The 20,471-nt window shown below is 40.2% G+C and overlaps 1 protein-coding gene across 3 annotated transcripts; it reads right to left on the bottom strand.

Annotated features, from left to right (window-relative positions):
* Positions 1-586: 586 nt before the first annotated feature.
* On the bottom strand, positions 587-18,624 carry LOC109999017 (vascular endothelial zinc finger 1-like). 3 transcript variants are annotated; one of them, XM_020653955.3, is made up of 7 exons: positions 18,513-18,624; positions 12,950-13,719; positions 12,666-12,735; positions 12,028-12,196; positions 8,525-8,566; positions 6,940-7,005; positions 587-6,767 (listed from the first exon to the last, which is right to left on the bottom strand). In XM_020653955.3, exons 1-7 carry the CDS (start codon positions 18,543-18,545, stop codon positions 6,406-6,408), a joined length of 1,512 nt encoding a protein of 503 aa, XP_020509611.1. In that variant the 5' UTR covers positions 18,546-18,624; the 3' UTR covers positions 587-6,405. The 3 variants fall into 3 exon arrangements, with proteins under 3 accessions (XP_020509611.1, XP_020509612.1, XP_020509613.1); XM_020653956.3 differs by lacking the exon at positions 6,940-7,005; XM_020653957.3 differs by lacking the exons at positions 6,940-7,005; positions 8,525-8,566.
* Between the last annotated feature and the right edge of the window lie 1,847 nt (positions 18,625-20,471).

Genomic DNA, 20,471 nt, shown 5'->3' with positions numbered 1-20,471 from the left:
TTTAATCAGAGGAAGGCCTTTCCCAAGTCTGAAATATGTCTGCATGAGGGACCAGTAAGATTTCCCTGGGCCCAGAGGACTGCAACAGTCCAAATCAAATCTGAACTCCTTTAGATGCCACTAATCAAAGACACACTTCACACAGCCTGTGCCATTTTCCAAGTTTAATAGTTAATGAAAAAAAAAAAAAAAAAAAAATGTTTTTGTCGTCACTTGCAGACGACGATTTGGCACAAAATCCTCCACAATCCACTCCAGTTAGCGAAGTCACAGAGGCACTTTCATCATGAGTGGGCCAACTGTAAGGACACTGAGCCAGTGAAGACACAAAGATACCTCAAACAGAGAGAGGACTTTGGTATCCGTCTGAACCTCCAAAAAAACACAAACTAAAACTAAAACTACGGCCAGAGAGCCTCTCTCCTGATGATGAGGAGTGACTCTCCATGAAGAGGGGCATCTTTCTCGATGAAGAGGAATATTTCTCCTATTGAAGAGGAGCACCTTTCCTGGTCAGGAGGAGCATCTTTCCTGGTCAGGAGGAGCATCTTGGGTGCAGCTGAGATGGACAGGATCGACTCAGCACTGACAGTCCACAGTCATGTTTTATTGGTTTCTTTTATTTAGACAAACCCAAATAAAAGGCACATAAAACATTGCGCATTTTTCCATAATTAATTTTCTCAATGGACATACATTTAAAAAAAAATGTAGGAATGTTTTACCTTTCTGCTAATCAGAAAGCCTAGCCTTCGTATATACAAAAATTACCATTGTTAATGTTCTAATACAAAAAGTTTTATAAAAGGTTTGTTTTTCTTGCATGAGTCTCTTAGCTAACATGTCCTCTGAACTAAATGGTTTGTACAAAGATATACATTCATTTGCCTTCACATCTGCCAAATTCATCACAAACTTGAAAAAATAAAAAAAGATAGTTTGGCCAAATAAATGTTTGTTCACATAAGGTTGGAGTCAAATTAAACCACATGGATATATGTCATCCATACATTAACAAATAAAGATCAATTATTGTTTTTTAATGCTGTTTCTGATACAAAACATAATCCGGTTTAAAAATGAAAAAGCAAATCATGACAGTTTGGTTTACAGACCTTGAGGGCCCAAGAACATCTGAACTGATGAAGGCGTCTTCACAGACCTCGTTGCCACACAGAAGACCGCCCACGGGAGGAAGAGTCGACGTGTGGAAGAAGCCTTGTGAAGTTTTTCAGGCACACTTCGTTTACGGCCACTGAAGAAGGACAAATGACATCTCACACTTTGTGTCATCCTACATTTTTTTTTTTTTTTTTTTTTTTAGTGTTTTCTTTTCATAAAAAGTCTAGCCTTCTAAGAACGGTTGTTGAACTCAAACCTACACTGGACGAGCTCCATTGTCCACATGCAACATTGGAAACAAAAGAAAAAAACAAACAGTGACATAAAATGAGTAATTTTTCCAGGATCATAATGCCATTCTGTGTTAGAGCACTGGTGGATTGTGTTGGCATGCAAACATAAACCTTAACAGGCCAACCATTGTGTGATTCCACCGAACATAAATGCCCCTCTAAGTACCGCTCCTCTGTAGTGTGCACATCCTACAAATTGCTGCAAGTGCTTCAGAGATCCTGCACTGAAAAAAAAGGCCTTCACTAAGAAAGGCTTCACATCTACAAACTAATTTTGCTTTTGTCCTCACGACACAAACAGCCCGAGCTGCGCAACATTACGCAGGCCTGGTGCAGGAACCGCTGAGGCTGAGATCACAAGAGACTTTAACCCCTCGCTGTTCAAGGGCTGAGATGACACATCAAACCTTTCAGTTACCTGGGGGATATACTAATAAGCAGGCTGTTTAGTTATCAAGGTAACTTCAGGGTTAGCACCTACCAAGGCCATTCACTTCTTACCCAGATAGGTAACCGTGGTAACTTAAAAGATCATCCTACTAAAGCTCCAGAACACACTATTTGATACCGTTGGAGCTGAAATATTACACACCACAAGATAGGTTATATGAATCTAACACTGTGTGAACGCACTCTTATGCCCGTGTTAATGAAGCCAAAGATACATTTTATGTTCACCTTGCCTAGTAGTATAAGCCCCAGCTCTCAATGAGTCTCAACATCACAGCCCTAACATGGGGACTGATGACTGGCTCCAAGGGAGGACCCCCAAAACATGGAGTTTGCATTCCTACTACGTGTAGGACTGCAAGAAGTGGAACAACCATAGTATTAAGTTCTGTTCAGACCAAAAGTAAGTCAATCTTTCACAGGGCCATTTCATTGGTCATTTCAGGCCATTAAAAAAATCCAGCACTGGACTACAGTTCATGTATCACCAATACTCACGAGTAACAAGTTTCAGAAATGTTTGTCAGTACTGTTTTTGTACTTACTCAGATTATCAGCCAACTTTAGCCTTGTTAGATACAGGGAAACTCGCTCAGTCGAGACAGATGGACAGGAGCTCCACTGTTTTAACACTGCTAGTTTGTGTCCTTAAGAGAAATGCTCGTACTCATAATCGGCAATTAATCAAACTGGGAATGCCTCAGCCTTAAGTTGCTGGAAGCAGGAAACGTTCACCCAGACACAGTTTATGGAGGAGTTGGACGATTAATCCAGCTGTGAGAATCCAGGTGCCGATATGATACCAGAGATGACAAGGTTTGGTCTGAACACAGCTTCAGAATGACTTTTGGGGTTTCACTTTTTTAACCCCCGAGTGAGAATTTTGAAGAACCTTGAATGATGTAACATATAGTGGATTGGCAATCCATGACGATGGGTTGGCAACCCCTTCTGACACCTTTATAAAGCTTTCTTTGTGATCACAGCCTCAACTGTCCAGAAACAATAAGTGATAAAATAACAGCTGAACTAAACCACACTCCAAGCTGTGCAGGTGAGATCTACAGAGAAAGTCAAACTGGCAAAGGAAAGGGCTGGAGTGATTTTGGCTCTTTAAAAACTGCATTCATTAATGAGATGGTCCTGTTTAGTCTATTTATATGACAATGAGGTCATCTCTAAAAGGAAGACATTTGTAAACTAATTTTGTAATGCCACCATAAGTGACTCCTAGAGGACATCATTTGGGTTATCCGGCCCTGGAAAGTTTGCAACTGCAAGTGCTTGCTTTTATGGCTGACATCATGGATAGGCTCCAAAGGTGCATTTTTAATAGAGATTAAGTTTTTTTTTGTTAATAACAAACATAACTCCCAATCATTAAGCAGTCCCCCTGAGGGACAAGTCTTGCTCAAGTAAAGAAAATTCTCATTTAAGATCAAGGACTGCTGGATGCAGCTGAAGAAAACTGGAACAAGGACAACTTTTACTTAAAACAGGTCCTCATCAAGGACAAGCCTCATTCCAGGAAGACCTCACTCAAGGACAAATCTCACTTGAGGTCCCTCAAGAAGTCAGAAAGTTTCACCAAGAGCAATGTTTCCCTCAAGGAGAAGTCCAACTAGAAAAGCAGTTCAGCTCAAAGTCCTTCTCCAAGGTCTCATTCAAGGACAAGTCTCACTTGAATGATGAATCTGCCCAGGGAAAAGTCTCTCACAAGGACTTGTGCTTAAGAAGATCATGATCAAAAAGAAGACTCACTAAAGAAAAAGTCTCCTAGGAGAAGGTCTTCATCGGGGACAAGTCTCCTTCAGGAGAAGTCTTGCATGAACATACGAGCTGATGGGACAGGTCTTCATTGTCCTGAACAAGGAAAGTTTCCCAGGAGGTAAATTTAGCTTCGGGACAAGCCTGGCTCAAGGTCAAGTCATTCTCATTCAAAATCTTGTTTTGAGAGTTGAGATGTTGCAGGAGGATGAGAATGGAAGTATAAGTCAGAATTGGTGAGAAGAGGTAGACATTCGGACACTTGGAATAAATGCTCTGTCAGTTGCAAAACAAGCAGTTACAGTCGACATACTTTAATTTGGATAATTTGCCAGCAGGGTTGTGTTGTAGCCTTTTTAGCTGCCCGCTGAGGCAACCCCAATCCCAAAACATTTAGTACACAAGTCATTAAAATAGGGCCTGAATTCAAAATGACTGTTAATTCTTTGAATAGTTTTATATGACTAATTCTGAATTTCTGTGTTATTTGAGGCAAAAACTACACCAAGCTGCAGCTACACACCTGATGCTCGCTGAAGGTATACATTTTAGAATTTTGGACTTGTGTTTATAAAAGAAGAACCCGACTCCAGCTCTTTCCCTTTTTTGAGTCTGTTCATTTCTCTGAACTCTCCCTGATGGACGGCCACACAAGTGGTGATACAGTTCTTGCATTGTTTCCTGTGGTGAGCCCAGTAATGCTCCCACAGGTGAAAGGCAATAAGATAGTGTTTGATAATTACAAAGAAATGATCAGTGTTAAATGTTTGAAGACTATTCTCAGTAACCTTCCTGAGTTTGACTGACAGTGATGGGATCCTAGACCTGCTAAAGTAAACTATCTAATCAACTGAACATAGCGCAAGAGTTAACTTTGGGACTGCTTGTGTATCACAGTCTAATAAGCCACTGGGTGGCGCTCTTGACCTCTACAGTTAAAAAAGCTGTCAGTAATCAAAATTAAAATCATTTGACCTTTGATAATACTGCCATTTAAAAAGGCAAAAACCTTGGGAACATGCTTTTAGAACGAGACATTTCCTATCTGCTGTACCTTCAACCGTCTTGTCCTGATTTATAAATACATACAAACACATGTCACAGATAAACTTGTGCAGATTATGCAGCAGTGACAAGTGACTGGTTTCCAGCAATGTTGAAATACAGACATGGGGGGAGCAGATGTTTGACAGATCAAAGACCTCCTCTGGAACATCAGTGAAATAAAGATTATCACTCACCCCCTCCCTCCCCCAAAATGGAAGCTTTAACTTTAAAATACATAAACTATCAAATACTGATAAGTCCACTAAAAACAATATATAAAAAGAACTTGAAAAAAAAAATCTGCCTTAAGGGGAAGTGTTTAAGAAGTCCAGCGATACACTTCCATTTAAGGAGCTGTGAAACAATTCCTCAGGTGTCACACATCACCCATGCTTGAAGTCACACGACCAGCTGAGGAAATCATCTTTCACTGGTCACTTTTACAAAAACTACACGGTCCTTCTGTGGCTAAATAGAACTTTAAAAAGAAGTCCGAAAAAAAAAAATTGGCTGTAAAGGGTTTGCTTCACAGCATGCTGTTGAGTGTTTACTGCTGTGATGAGACTGCTCACCCTACCATTCTACCATTCTACCATCTGTCAGAGGAAACAAACTAGTCGAGTGAAATAAAAGGGGATAAATACAAACACAGTAAGGGTGAACATGTTGAAACGGATGCTGTATTAACTGCCTGATAATGTTCAACTGTGGAAGAAAATACTCTTTTTGTTTGAATGTGTCATGAAACCTGAAGATGTGACGATCATCCAGTAACATTAAAAACATGATCAGATTTAAAAACAAAATATAAAAAGTTAAAAGATTATCTCACTGACATGACGGGTAATGTAAATTGGTGATGTGGATTGGGGCTGGAGGTGTTTTACTGCAGGTTTTTGAAGGACATTTAAGTGTCTATTGATGGTCTAAAGGCTGTCCAAATGCTTATTTCATCCTTTTAAATATAGCATTCAAATGGAAACAGTTCACTTAGAAAATCTTTGGCATTAATGGTCTATATTTACAGAGAAAATGTGCGCTAAATAACCCCCTCCACACATCCTCCCCACCAAAGTCATGTTTGCATGAGAAAAACTTAATCTGGAGTGTTTTGTAGCATCATTCATCAAAACAAAAATAAGTTAATCTGACCATCAAAGTAAATACTTGATCAAAACAACTTAATCTCAGGACGTTTTAGAATTCATTAAGATCTTTCCCATTAAATTATTAAAGTATTAAATGAGCTTTACAGGCAGATATAACCAGAAACTTTAAATCTGCCTTTTCCTTCCAACTCCCTACTACTAGATATGGCAATTTGACAGTACGGGTTATAGTTTCATGAGCGAGGCTCCAGCATGGTGATATTATTTTCAGATATTAAGTTCATCAATATGATGAAGTACCTTAATTGGTCGACTGATTTAACTACTGGGTTAGCCGAAAAAATGATCTCTTCATTCAATTCATTTTGACTGACTGTTAGCCAGATAAGCCTGAAACATTTTCTTTCATAAATAATAAAAAAAAAAAAAACACATAATGCCACAATGGGAGTAACATTCATTCATTGCTATCTTCAGTACTTTTTTTTTTTTTTTTTATCATTGGTTATCAGCTCTTCAGGTTTCAGACACCATCATTGACCATAAAGATGTGACCGGTTGCTCCATTATCAGGCAGTTAAAACATGATCAGCTTCAACACAAGTTTACAATCAGCTCTACCAGGGCGGGGAGGAGGGCAGGACTTGGGATAGAAAAGGCATGCTATCCATGGGCCTCATGGCGATGTTGAGTGGCCCGGTGATATTCATGGACATGGGTGAGGTGATGGCCACCGGGTGGGCGATATTCATGTGTGCTGTCGTCGGGATGTTGACGGAGGCCAGGTTGACGGGGCCGGTGATGGTGACAGGGTGCTGCAGGTTCATCGAGGACGTGATGTTCACCGTGCTGGTGGCGATGTTCATCTGAGCGGCGATGGTGACGGGGTTACTGGCACCGCGGTTAATAGCTGAGGTGATGGCTGCTGAGTTGGTGACGGGCGTGGAGGTGGCGGAGTTGTTGTGCACATTGTTGGCATCTGTGTTAAAGAGACAGAAGAAAGTGACTTTAGGTCTGATCGGCCAGGCTGAATATATGTCCTGTCCAGCACAGGGAGAGTCAGCAGCCCTGTACGCTCCGAGGCTGAAAACGTCACCACATGATCATTAATGCATTATGTCAACTGTGGGAATATGGAGGAGGAAACCTACCTTTGTGAGAGTTGTCAATTAGGACTTGGAAGGAGTTATTTAAAATCTCTCCTACCGTCAACTCACCTGAGGGGTAAATTCAAAAAGCAGGATCAATAGACTAACCAGCTAACTGTCCATCTGCTTTCATTCAAAACTTTCATTTTAAACAGTAAAGCTAAGTCTCCACCAAAAGTCAACAGGACTTATTTGGTGGATATTTTTTAAGGGATTTCCTCCAGGACATTGTTATCTGTGTTTCCACTTAGTCTATAGACACATCAAGTTAGTCTGCTGAGGTGTGGAAGAGAGCATTTAAAAATATCGGCTCTGATTGTCACAACCCCTAAAGACCCCAATTTTTCCAAAAGCATTACCTCCCTAACAGGGACCTTCAGGGAATAAGACTGGAGATATTCTTGCTTTTAAATAAACGCACAAGTGTGCAATGTGCATGAAAAAGAATTTAATTTTCATGTATAATGTGTACAAATACATTTCACCATCACTGTGTGTTTAACTGTTGTATTTTCTGCATTTTAGCCCTCGAGGAATAATCAATGTGAAGAAAATAAGTATAAATGGTTTGGAGGTGCCATTCATGTCACATGTTTGGTCAAAAGACTTCTGAGGAGGATACACTGGTGTACCCTTGCTCTGAGCTCCTCCAGAAGCCTCCTCTCTCCTCTTCTCTGCCAGGTGCATATAAAAGCACAGGAAGATTGTCATCGTGGCAGAGAAGTAACAAATTCCGAGTGAATCGAGGAGAGAGGATGTAAAATTTATTGAAAAGGACCCCAGGTCTGTTGTTTATACTTAAGCTCACTGGTGTGCCCTCTAGAGGTATCTTACAGAAACACATGTAGTGTGTAGCCAGGCTGGTGAAAAATTAAATTCATGATGCAGTTGGTTGTGTTAAGGAACGCAAAGTAAAAAATAAAAATAAACTAAATACTATATCTCCAGCCTTAAAGTCCCTGGCCCCTCAGGTGGAAACACACCAAGTTCATCCCAATGTCCCTGGCGAAGTTGTTATTGTGGAAACACAGCTAAACACATCATGGAGGATATCTGAAGCTCAGTAAATCTAAAGCTTGATGCACACCACACTGCAGGACCAACAATCCACCTGATCCCAGGTAAGTTCAGGTTCTTTTAATGTACTCATTTCACCTTCACTGTGAGAAAGTCAGCTGGCAGTCAGGCCCGGTTAGGACCCAACCTCAACTGGGAAATCACTTAAATAAGTTTTCATGTTTTATAAAAAATGCTACCAGAATAATAATTATTGATCATTCTGAGAAGGTACTTGAACCGTCCAAATTATCCCCAATCAGGGACAGAATTGAGAATGTAGTTTGACCTGTGATTTTAGGCCAGGCAGTGTGCATCAAGCTCAGTGTTATGGTCCAGTTTGAGGTTTATTTCAAACATCTACTGATCCTGCTTCATGAAATTTAACCTTACATTAACAAAACTCTACATCTTCAGAACATGAGAACCTAAAATCATAGCAGTGCTGAGATAAGAAAAGCTTCTGTACTGGAGTGAAAACTGGCCACTTAGAGGATTGTTTAGGGGTTTCCGCTACGAGCTACTGGATTACCTTTTCGTGGCCCTGAGTGGTTCCACTGCCAGTCACTTATGCCTATTCAGAAATACAGACACAGGGGGGGGGGTTACAAGAGTACAGGGCAACAGGGCTGTCATCTGGGGGTCAGCTTCAACAGGTTGGGGGTGGGGTAGTGTTAATTAGACATGTTGTGATGGGCGTTACAGTTTCTAGAAGGATTAAGGAAAAACTTTGATTCTTTGCTATCACAGAATAAATTAAATCAGAATAATCTCTGTCAGATGTATTTGGAGCATAAACATGCTTTAGTTCAGTAAACAAGGTTTTAGTTGACCCTATTACGGTACAGAATCAATCAATCAGACACACGATTTTTTCACATATGCACTCGTGAAAGAGAATTCCAGGAGGACTGCCCCTGAAAGCCTCCTGAGTCAGTTACATGCACCTCACAGCGGGAGAGTGTCCCCATCAGATGGGGGGGAGTGACGGATGTAATAAAGTGAGCTATACAACGTTATAATGACAATAATTGACTTTATGTCAATGCTATGTGTAGTACTACAGCTTGACAATATCAACAAAAAAGTGAAGAAAAAAATACTGATGAACAGAAAACAATGCAGCAGTTTAAATATGTGCTTCAGTCACGTGCATTCAAGTTTATGGCAGTGCTCTGATCGCAAGGAATAAACATCTCCAACCCCTCCCACTCACAGGAGGGGAATTCTCCTGCTGCGTTCTCACATCAGCTCACTCGGACTTCATGCAGAAAATATACCAGGAGGCTGGCAGAAGAGACTTGGGATAAAGTCAGAGGGAAAGATTCAGGAGTTTTGTGCAACTGTAAACAAGGCTTTATTCTTTGTTTCTGTTCAGACTGAAATTTGGGATCCGGTATCAAGAGTTCACCAGTCTATACTCAGATACCATAATTTAGTATCTCTGAATAAAATAAACATCTCTACTGCTCCCAAACAGCAGCCTGTTCAGTGAGTAGTGCTGATCTGCCATCATGGCTGGAGATGGTTACTTCTGTTGATTTCATTTTTCTACTGTTAGTGTTAAACAACAGAAAGTGCAACATTAAAAATTATAAAAATGTCCTTGTTTCCCCATCACTCATCCTAAAGGCTGTATTCTTTCATCAATAAAGTTTCATGTTAAAAACACTTTTTTTAAATGCTTCTCATCAGACAGCAGGTCAGGGCCGTGCACCCAACTGCTGCTAAAAAAAACGGAGCAAGTTTTACATTAACATTCATTATACACAGTTCTTTAATACGTTAATTTAAACCAACAGATCAAAGGAAGCATTTTTAAAGAGGTACAAACAAGAGGAAACAACGTGAACAGGGTTAATTATGGTCAGTCTGTGTTTTATATTTAGATGTGTGATCTTATGGTTAAAACACACTTTAACTCTAACTTTTATAAGTGACATGTTTTAATTTAAACACATTAAATAAAAAAGGCTCAGAGCTTTACCATCCACAGTAAACACAGACTAAGCTAATCAGTCATAACACGAGGAGAAACAACTGGATCTATTTCCAATGTATGGAATTGGTTCCTCTCTTTAGTCTGTTATCATTTGAGGAAGGACTTTTTATATGACATGTATGGTTTTTGAAGTAACTTTTAGAGAATTGGTTATCACATCCTCATCAGTTGATCTAATACTACAACAACTTCTAACAGGAAGAAAAGCTCCTTTCCCATGTCCACATATCTCCCTTGTCGTCTGCTTATAGTACTATGTAAGCAGCGGGCCGCGGTTCTCTCGCCAGAAGTGCTTTCACTTTTATGGCACTAGCCAGTTAGCTTGTCTCTGTTTTTAGCCACGAACTAGCTGAGGCTAAAAGCTAAGTTGAGGCTAAGAGCCGTAAGAGCACAGTGACGAATGAGGCTAAGAAGAAAAACAAGAGAGAATAACGCAGCAGAAAGCAGTGTTGTACATCCCTGTAGATACTATTCACCCGCCAAGCGCCAAATGCGGGTAGATTTTCCGTTTGGCGAGTACTTTTCAGAGGGCTATCCGCCACAGGGCGGGTGAATGTTTTATCAAAAAGTCATAGAAACTATGCTGTAAGTATTCATTGTGTTTGATGTAGCCTAGCTGCAGCTACTTTTCCCTGCTCCTCTCTCTGCTGTCATGACTGTCTGTGAGCATCGCGGGGTACGCCGAGACACACCAACATACACTGCAGCGCAAAAGCACACACACACACCGGAGCACCAGCCACCACGTGCACCTGTTTACTTCTAGTGCTAAAGCACGAAAACACTCGGGAACACACATGATGCGGTCGACTTTTCTCCGTTCACTCTCACTGTGTCTGCAGCTAACTTAGCGATAGCATCGTAATAAGTGTGTGAACATCTCCACACAGACTCCGTGAAACAGCGCTGTGTTACAAACACTTTCGATATCCTAGCGGACGCTAAATGCACGCTCCACTTTTCCCTTCCATCACGTGCAGCAGGAGCAGTCAGAGATATACGTCCACTAATGAGCAGGCTGATTATATTAAGTGTCTAATATTGTCAAAGATAAATCAGGATTAAACTTGTTTTGAGTATTAATATATTTTTTTTCTCTGATGGATTTTTGTTTTTAGTCTGTAATGTTGGGGGAGGGGGTTGGAACTACTGCCTACAAATAATACATTAAGAAAAAAATAAAGGCTAGATTTTTTTATTTTTTTTCAATTTCTCAATTTCCTGATCAGATGACATCGAATCGATCAAGTCTGTGACTTCAATGTATTATTGATTAAACAAAACATAATGCCTTCTCAATTAAATGTTCTGTAACAGATGTGTATAGGACACAAAAACAAAATTTGTTATTTTGGCCAGTAAAAAAATATGTTTGGCCAGTGAATTTTTTCATCCACCTGCCACCTTGGCCGGTGAGTCAAAAAGTTAATTTCGAACCCTGCTATTCTTAACAGATTGCTACATAACTTTAGGCTGTATTGTTATCGTTGTCATACGTTCAGCAGAAAGTCATCTCACCAAAGTGATGCCTCAGCCTTCATACAAATAAATAAATCCATCTCTATTATCTCTACAACGGGCTGTAGACGCCGCAGTCATATTTGTGCAAAATCTGGTAATATCACTGTGCTTTGTCAGTGGACATTAGTCTTTGGCTTCTCACAACACCACCCCTCAGCTTTTCAACAAATGCATGTTGTCTCTGAGGGGGAGTAGTGGGGGAGGCATAACAGCATTGTGTTTTACAAGAGTGCAGTTGCAAAATGGCACTACACCGAAATCCTACATATTGTTGCTTTAAAAGATGAAGAATGTGCTTTTGTATTCCACAAACATTATTCCTCATGACTCAAGTCTAACCCGGGTTATAACTTCAAAGCTGAAAGGGGACATAAAGTGTAATCTGATCCATCCATGACTGCTGTATAAAATATGTTGATGTTAAGGGGAATACAGATGTGTTGGATGTTGTGGTCACTGCTGATTAAATGTTGTAGGGACAAAATGTATTAGGGGGATTGATCGTGTCTTACCTTTATTGTTGCAGGGGTTGCTGAAGCTGGCCTGGCCGTGCGTCTTGAGGTGACTTGTGATGTAGGCAGCGCTCAGCATCTTACCACAGATGTTACAGGTGACTTTACCTTCATGTCTGATCATGTGGGAGCGCAGACGGTCTTTGGTAGCAAAGGCAGAGGTACAGGCCTGGGACAGAAACAACCTTTTTATTCTTTGTTCTCTAAAGTTGTCAAATATTTTCAAAGCTTTGAAACATTTAGATGCAAGTTTTAAAACAATAAAATTTGTCAGAAATCGCAGGAGAGAGAGTAGGGAATAAGGTGCGGGTAAGGAGCCACAAGTCATATTCGAAACAGGACTGACCGTTTTGAGGACTATCATCGCTGTACATGAGACGGGTTCACTAACCAAAAGGCTACCAGAGCCCCAACATCTCTGCTATTTAATGATCATTAGTATCAAACAGTACTGAAACTTTTAAAAACTACAGATGCCCTGACAAATTCTAACCAAAGGAGAAGGAGAGCACTGTTTAAATTGCACAAATACATTACTATAAATTATTGTGTATCACATTTCAACACTAACACTAGTCTGAACCTGGATCAAATGTAGGAGCAGTGTTCAGCAGGTTTAGGGTCAGTGTCAGTCTTACCGTGACTTGGCACTTGAACGGCCTCTCTGACGAGTGGACGTGCTTCACGTGACAGCTGAGGTGATCAGGTCTGCAGGTGAGAGAAAGACCATTCCTTTGGTATATGCTTTATATATAATGACATTCAGATTACAGGCTGGGGTACGAAATAAAAATATATAAAACACAAGTACTGTAACATCGCTAATGAAACAGGTATCAGTTTTCCTTATATCATATCCAGGATTAGAATTCTGGTATTGTGCACATAATATCTCTGTATCCATGTCCCTCCTTAGACGTACCTCGAGAAGCCCTTCCCACAGACGGAGCAAATGTAAGGCTTGTGGACCCCCCCATCATGGGAGCGGACGTGGTATGTCATGCGGTCCTTTCTCTTGAACCTCTGCTGACAGATGGGACACTCGAACGGCTTCTCGTCAGAGTGCGACAGCTTGTGGCGGTTCAGGTGGTACACGTCTCTGAAGGCCTTCCCGCACATGTCACAGCCGTGATTCTTCTTCACAGGTTTGGGGGGCTTCTTGGGAACACTCTGCTGTTGCTGTTGCTGATGCTGATGCTGGTGCTGCATGGGCGTCATAATGCTGGTGCCTGTAGCTGTGGACGTGGTGGCTGTGGTAAGGATTCCAGCCACAGTGGTGATGTATGACTGGTTGACGTTGTTCTCTCGGGGTACGGTGGATATGAGCGGCACCATTGTGGGGGCCATCTGAGTTTTCTTGGGTCTGGAGACCATCTTAATTCCGGTGTGGCAAGACTCGTGCCGTCGCAGGTGGTAGCTGTCTCTGAAGGCCTTGTTGCAGTAGCCACAGATGAAGGGCGTCTTTGACTTGGGCTCTTTTTTGATCACAGCGAGAGGAGGCCCTCCCCCTCCTCCCCCTGTCCCACTGGCCACATTGTCTTTAAGGAGTTCTGCAGCACTGACAGGGGGTTTCTGGTCCAGAGGGATGGGCAGCACCGGTTTCTGATCAGGCGGCTCAGATCCAGAGCTGAGCAAAGGCAATAGACTGTTCCCGGCTATGTGGTGCTGGTGATGCAGAGCCTCATTGGCCTGCTGTAAGATAGACAGAGTAACATAAATTCATGTTAATAGGCATCCTCTCACACACTAGAGACAATAGGAGCGATGCTGACAGCCTGATGTAAAGTAGTAGGTCACAATACTCGGGTAAATCACTGAAGATAATGAACATCATCTCTCTGTTAACAGTGTCAAACTCAGTGACAGCTGTCTTGTATGAAAGTTCCTCCACAAGCTGAAAAGGCATGGTTTGATCCTCCTTATTATTAGGAGCAGGAAATCATTATTTGATCAGAATCATGCCTTTGTCATTTTACCTGGACATATGTTATGGTACATAAGCTAATTCACTGAATTGTTGATTCATCATCAGGCACATATATATGTGTAGATATATATGTAGCGTATAAGGAAAACTTTGTAGTGCTTACTGTCCAAGCGTGTTTCTGGTGTTCTCTCTTTTTATGACTAAACAGAAAAAGAAGCAGGCGGTAATTAACTGACTTAGCGCTGTTTGGCAGACAACCTGCGCTAATGGAAAGCCCTGCATTAAATAAGAGGGACAAACGTAAATACCGGTAACAGCATCGTTTGTCTATGACCTGAACAATACTCTAGGTACTTGCCAATCACGGTATTCAGTACCCATTCCTATGTATGACACAGACAATGTGAGAGGAAACAAAGAAAAGTTATGTTTCTCGAATTGCATTCGGCCAAAACCATCAGGAGCTGATCAGAACGGAGCAACCAAACAGCATCCAGAGGCAGTTTAACTATAAAGCGCTGCAGGAAGCACGGTTTATCTACCTCTCCCAACTCTTACAGCACACAAATAGATGCTAGCAAAATCTGCAACCATCCAGTTGAGGCAGACTTCCCTTCCAGCTGTGACGCAAAAGATGCAAAAAGACTGAACAGAGCAGTAAAAGTTCAAATTAAAAGTAAATATCTACAATAATAATGTTTAAAATGTATAGTAAAACACCTCAACTGTAGTGTAAATACCTATCCTCTGTTCTTCCTTTTTGAATCCCTGTGTTTCTGTCATGTCCGTTCTGTCAACTTATATATTGTTTCATTACTTTTCCTGGTGTTATATGTTAGTAGATTGTGCTCCTGTAAACATGGCCTAAACCCCCGACATGAATTAAAACTACACCCAGCTTGTTTGATAAAGGCTTGGTGAGCAGGGGTTCTGCTGAACGATTCATACAATTACTAAATCTTGGATATTAAAGTCTGAAAAGCCAAATAAAAAGTAGACAATACAGAACCAAAATGTGCATCTTAAATAAATAAAGCGGTGACAAGCACAGAAAACGTAACCTATAAAAACAGAGTGTTTAGAGGACATCTTAAGTCTGCAGCTGCTGGCAGCCATTGTGTGATTGGTCATGGCTGATCCCTGTGGGACAGGACCAACAGAAGCTGGGGGGGCTGTCTGAATATTTTGTCTGAGGAGAAAGCAGAGATCCACGATGTAAGCAGCAACTTTACAACAGGTCATCTGTGCAACGTGGCGATGGAGAGCGCCTTGTTCTTTTCTGTAATCACGAGCGGCCAGGGTTAAAGACCTGACCCGGGCTTTTCAGGTTCAGCCAAGCATCCCAACCCAGTCATCCACCAGGGGGGGTCTGAGGGGGATCCCTAGTGCTGCTTTTCCCCCCACTGTGTTCTTTTAAGGACAACACAAATCCAAGAACTGATGCACTTATGGCCCTCTGGGGGCTGGGGGGTGTTCAGCTGCTGGACACACAGTGTATACGTCCATGCTGTGTGTTTGCTGCAGACAGCCCGGGGCCGTCACAGGTTGTCGCCTTGCTTTTACATCCTCCACACTGTAGCAGCACTCAGACTACAATCATTACTGCAATTAGCATTTATGCTAGCATGTGTGTGTGCGGTCAGGGATGGGCAAACACAGCAGAACAGCCTGCTGTTCCAACACAGTGCTCCCAAGTTTGATTCAAATCTGTTGTGAAAGCCGGGGGCCTGTCCAAGACAAATACGACCAAAAAAAGAGTCACGGAAATTAACTAGAAATAGTACAAATACAACTAATCCCGTCTTTGTTTGTCAGTGCGAGGGAGTGTTAAGATTTACCGTGACAGAGTCTGTCTGAGAGACGCCATGATACACTGTGCAAAAAAAAAAAACTTTAGAGGAAAACTGGGAAAACTTTAAATGTTCAATTATAATAACGTTTTTTTCTGCTGCCTTGAAAACCTATTTTAGATGTCTGTTCTAAATGTTAAAAATTTTCAAAAATTCTTGAAATATCTTGTTAATTACAACATGGCTGAAGTTTAGATATCAACAACATTTCTGGGTCAGACCCCCGCTCCCCTCACTGGTCTGACAGCAGCCAGCTTCATCATAACAACGCTGGAGAACAATAACAAGTGAAGCTTCATCACATGAGCTCCTCCTCCTCATTATCATCATCATCAGCTCCAGGTACATTACACCAAACAGACACCAATACCAGCAGCAGCTCTTTAACAGCTCACCCCCGACATACACACATATGAGCTCTGCTCTACAAGTATGAGAAACACCATGACAACTGAAGCTTCATCAAGATCCACCAGAGTCTCTACGAGTACTTCTGAAGACTGAAGCACTTCTGAAGACTTTGACTAAGTGACATACAAACAGTGGAGTCTCATTTTATTATGAAATATTCAGACAAACTCAATCCATTTACTGAATAATTTGTCATCCAGATTTTAAAAGTCCATTTTACATGGTTTGTTTTTTCATGGTTATTATTTTAAGGAAAAATAAGTAAAGAAACTAAATTTAACACATCGAAAGTTGAGCTTTTGTTCACTTTAGCCACCATGTTTCTCACCAAGTGAGAAAATGGATAAAAATAACTTAACAGGATAAAATATCTTAATTAATTTCTTTTCACCACATTTGTCAGTGAAACTTTTGGCTGACTATTACTCCAGTGATAAAATAGATGTAAAAACACTCTTTAGAATGAAAGATAATTTGTCAGTAGATTACTTGATAACTGAAAAAAAAAATCCAGTTTGTATAGGATAGCAGACATGGCAATAAATGTGAAGTAGAGTTAATTATCAAAAACTAGAGAGGCCTTTCCAACATTCATCTGAACAGATCAAACTAACTAAAAAGATGTGGTCGGGCTCATTAAAACTATTTATTTTACCAATACAAATTTAACACACCATTCATGTTAAAACCTGCTAAAATGGTCTTGAATATGTTTTCTAGTAAATTCAACTCAAATCTTATAGAAAACTTCTGATATTTGAAGCAGGAGCTGTACCTGTGACAGCAAAACAGACAAATTTGTCATTGGGTCTTTACCCAGCGTTTCGTCTGCCAGACCCCTATTATTTTCCCCACAGCAAGTCTGAATCAGCTGATGTGAGAATGCAGCATTGATTAGATTGAAAATAATATTCTGTATTCAGAGGGAGCACAAACAGTGTATCTGGGTACAGTGATTCAAGTCTGCAGCAGACTTTCTAGACTATAAGTACGTGTACCAGCTGACATTAATAAACACTTGCAACAATAAAAAAATGAAGGTTGTCATACTGTTACATACAGCAATACTTTTAGATACCACTTGTTTTATAAACCATACAACCTCTGTTATGTTAATTTACAAAATAATCAAAAAGACACTCGTATCTATTACCTAAATCTAAAACATTATCTAAAATAGTAGATACTCCATTTCTTAAGACAGATGTGTAAGAGAGAACTAAATCCATCACAAGATGCAGACAATTTCTTGCAGGCTGTGTAAATTGTACAAACACATGAAAAGAAAATTGGAAATGTGGTTTTTACAATTCAGACAGCGGTCAAGAGTTTGCATGCAACTTTTGATCATCAAAGAACAATAAATGACCCTTTTTGTGGTGCAGAAACATGTAACTTTACCGACTGACTTCTACTGATGTATCTAAGTTCAATAAGTGAAATGATGGTGTCATGACAAAGCTACTTTATACAAAGTGATTTATATGGTAAAGCTTTGAGTTTAAAATGAGATGTGATTAACAAAGTTCTTTAAAATAAGTTGCAGTATTTGTGGTTTAACCTTTCAACAAAGTGCTTCATTACATGTTATAGTACACGACGGATATGGGTAAGGTCACATTAAGTTGATGTAGTTCAGATGATGTCATGTGGACTGTTTGATTGTAAAATGTGCTTTAATCGCTCCTGTCCATGTGCTAGTTAGCATTAGCATTAGCTCCCTTCTTCTTCATGGCTGTTCGGAGTAACGTTAGCGTGGAAAATGATTTCTGAAACAATAATAAGTTGAACACATTATACATCACTCTATATAGATAATCGTTATTCGTCGACTCTCCTGCTGCTAAGGGGAAAAGCACAATGCTAAGCTAAACAGCCTAACTTACAGTCAGCTGCACTTAGCTCGCCATGCTAGCTAATTTGCTAATGCCCGCGCATAAACAGCAGCAGCGCTTCATTAGCTTAACGAGGATTTGTGCTACTTCAGACAATATTACCACAAACTAGTTTGATAACGCAATCGGGTAGTAACACCAACACTGATAAGGAAGCCCGGGAGAGTCTGTGGAGCAGACACAGCCGGAGGTCTCAGGTTTGATAAGCTGGTTAGCCCACACAACAGAGCTAACTAGCTATCAGGCTAACTAGCTATTAGGCTAACGCTAACACCTTTGTTTTGCTCCGCTAACTCTACTTCATTACAGAAAGTGATAAACTCATGCAGGGCGGACTATACTCTTGTCGCTTACAAAGCGTTCACACAGTTTCCCACATTGCTGCAGGGTCGTTGCACTTACTTGGAATAAAAACGTACTCCAGCTCGGCTCCATTGCAACACTTGGCAACACAAGCTGAAATCTGCAGAAACCTCCGAGAGCTGCAACAAAGCGGACAAACACGGAGCTACAACTTCCGCTGCTGACCCCGGAGCTCACACAGCTCCACTACACTTTTCATTACTATTTTAAATATATCCAATAAATTCTTCTATCAGACGACTGTGTATCGTTTATATCAAATTCTCTCTCTATACAATATTAATAAAAATAACACTGATCGAAAAACCTTACCAAGATAATGATAAAAACAATAACTTTATTTGTAAAGCTGCTTTAAAAATCAGAGTTACAAGGCAGACATTAAAATACACGTGGTAAATATATAGGCAAATAAAAGACAGGCATGTTCATTTTTTTTTTAAATATTATAATAAAATAAAATACATTCATTGTAAACAAATATTAAAATTAATAAAAGTAGAGAGGAGAGAAGATTGGACGTTTTTTAATCCTGAAGGAAATTCTCCTGCCTGGTTGCTCCAATAAAAAAATACAAAAAAAAGAGTAACACGAAAGAGCATCAAATATAAGTGAAGTAGAAAAAAATGTAACTTAAAATGTAGGCTATTATTGAGTATTAAGTGGTTAAGGTTTAAATTCAAAGAGCTGTACCAACAAAAGGATAAACAAAGCTATAATAAGTAAAGTAAGAGAGTAAGATAAGTATGACAGTATTGTGATTATAGTCAGTAGTATTGGCAGATCAGACACAGACCCAGGCTCGTGAGCACACTGATAATACTACATGATTTTCAAAAACATGTATATCCCAAATGTGAAAAACTAATATTGCCTGTGAAATGACATGTTGCACATGGTATGGAAGTGATCATTATTGCTTGATAATAAAAGTAGCACACCTAAGAGAAGGCTATGAGATGAGAGAGTTTTCAGACATAGAATATGATGAGTTCCTCTGGCAGAAAGTTTCAAAGCTTAGGGGCCTAAATGGCGAAAGCACATTCATTTTCTATTCTTTCATACTTATCAAAACTTACTTAAAAAAAGACAGTTCTTCAGTCCTATTTTTAACTTAAAGCTGCCACAGGCACATTGGCAACGTTTCAGTACTGTTGCCAATGTTTTTATACAATTTAGACCATGTGAAGGAGTAAGCCTGCAATTTTTGTTCATTCAAAATCAAGAAGTTACCCAATATTGGTCGTTACTTCTGGTTGTTTTTTTTGCCGTGGTATCAAACAGGTATCGATATCATTTGATTTGTATCATTATCATATATAAGTTTGTCTCCTTTTCTAGGAAACAAACCAGCATGTCCCCTACAACATTTTCTCAAATTCTTGTAACAGTAATAAAATACACGCTCAGCTCCTTAATAGTGCATAACAACTGAGTTCAGAAAACCAAATGAATGTCCAAAACAAGAACAATGATTAGGACAGCACTCTGAATTGTATTTTTAATTGTCACACTGATGTTTGGAGCAGACGCTCTTCTGCAGCATGTAAAAGGCAATTTTCACAACATACACGAGTCCTATTATACGTGTCTAAAATAGGTACCAGGCAATCCCAGCAGGGGGAGTCTCCACCACACATCTTTTCAACAAAGAGGTAGTAAACAAGCAGCCTTGATAAACTTTTTCACCTCAAGGATCAGATCCAACATAGAGACAGAAACAAAAATAAAGCAGAATGACAATAACAATCAGTTCATAGGAAACAGATAAATCAAATGTCCTCATTAAACTGAAGGAGGGTACCCAAAGAATGGATCCAATAGTTCTCTCCCTGTAGAGTGGTTTTGTCTTTGTCCTCACCTCAGCAGACAGTAACTACTTCTATGCCCATATGCAAGTCGCTCAAGCTGTGATTATGACTGTTGGAGTGTGATGATTTGTCATCATGACTCTGTATTATTGAACACAGAAAACACGACAGATGATATTTTATCAGT

Source organism: Labrus bergylta, chromosome 11 (genome assembly GCF_963930695.1).
Source record: "Labrus bergylta chromosome 11, fLabBer1.1, whole genome shotgun sequence".
In the NCBI taxonomy this organism is placed as follows: domain Eukaryota; kingdom Metazoa; phylum Chordata; class Actinopteri; order Labriformes; family Labridae; genus Labrus; species Labrus bergylta.
Note: the sequence above shows the minus strand (reverse complement) of the source record. Positions and strands in the feature narration are given on the sequence as shown.

Coding starts and splice junctions, on each gene's coding strand:
- LOC109999017 (XM_020653955.3), bottom strand. CDS start 18,545: ATGGAGCCGAGCTGGAGTACGTTTTTATTCCAA. Junction 7,006..8,524: donor CCACTCAGGGCCACGAAAAG/GTAATCCAGTAG, acceptor TTTACCCCTCAG/GTGAGTTGACGGTAGGAGAG. Junction 6,768..6,939: donor AATTGACAACTCTCACAAAG/GTAGGTTTCCTC, acceptor TCTTTAACACAG/ATGCCAACAATGTGCACAAC.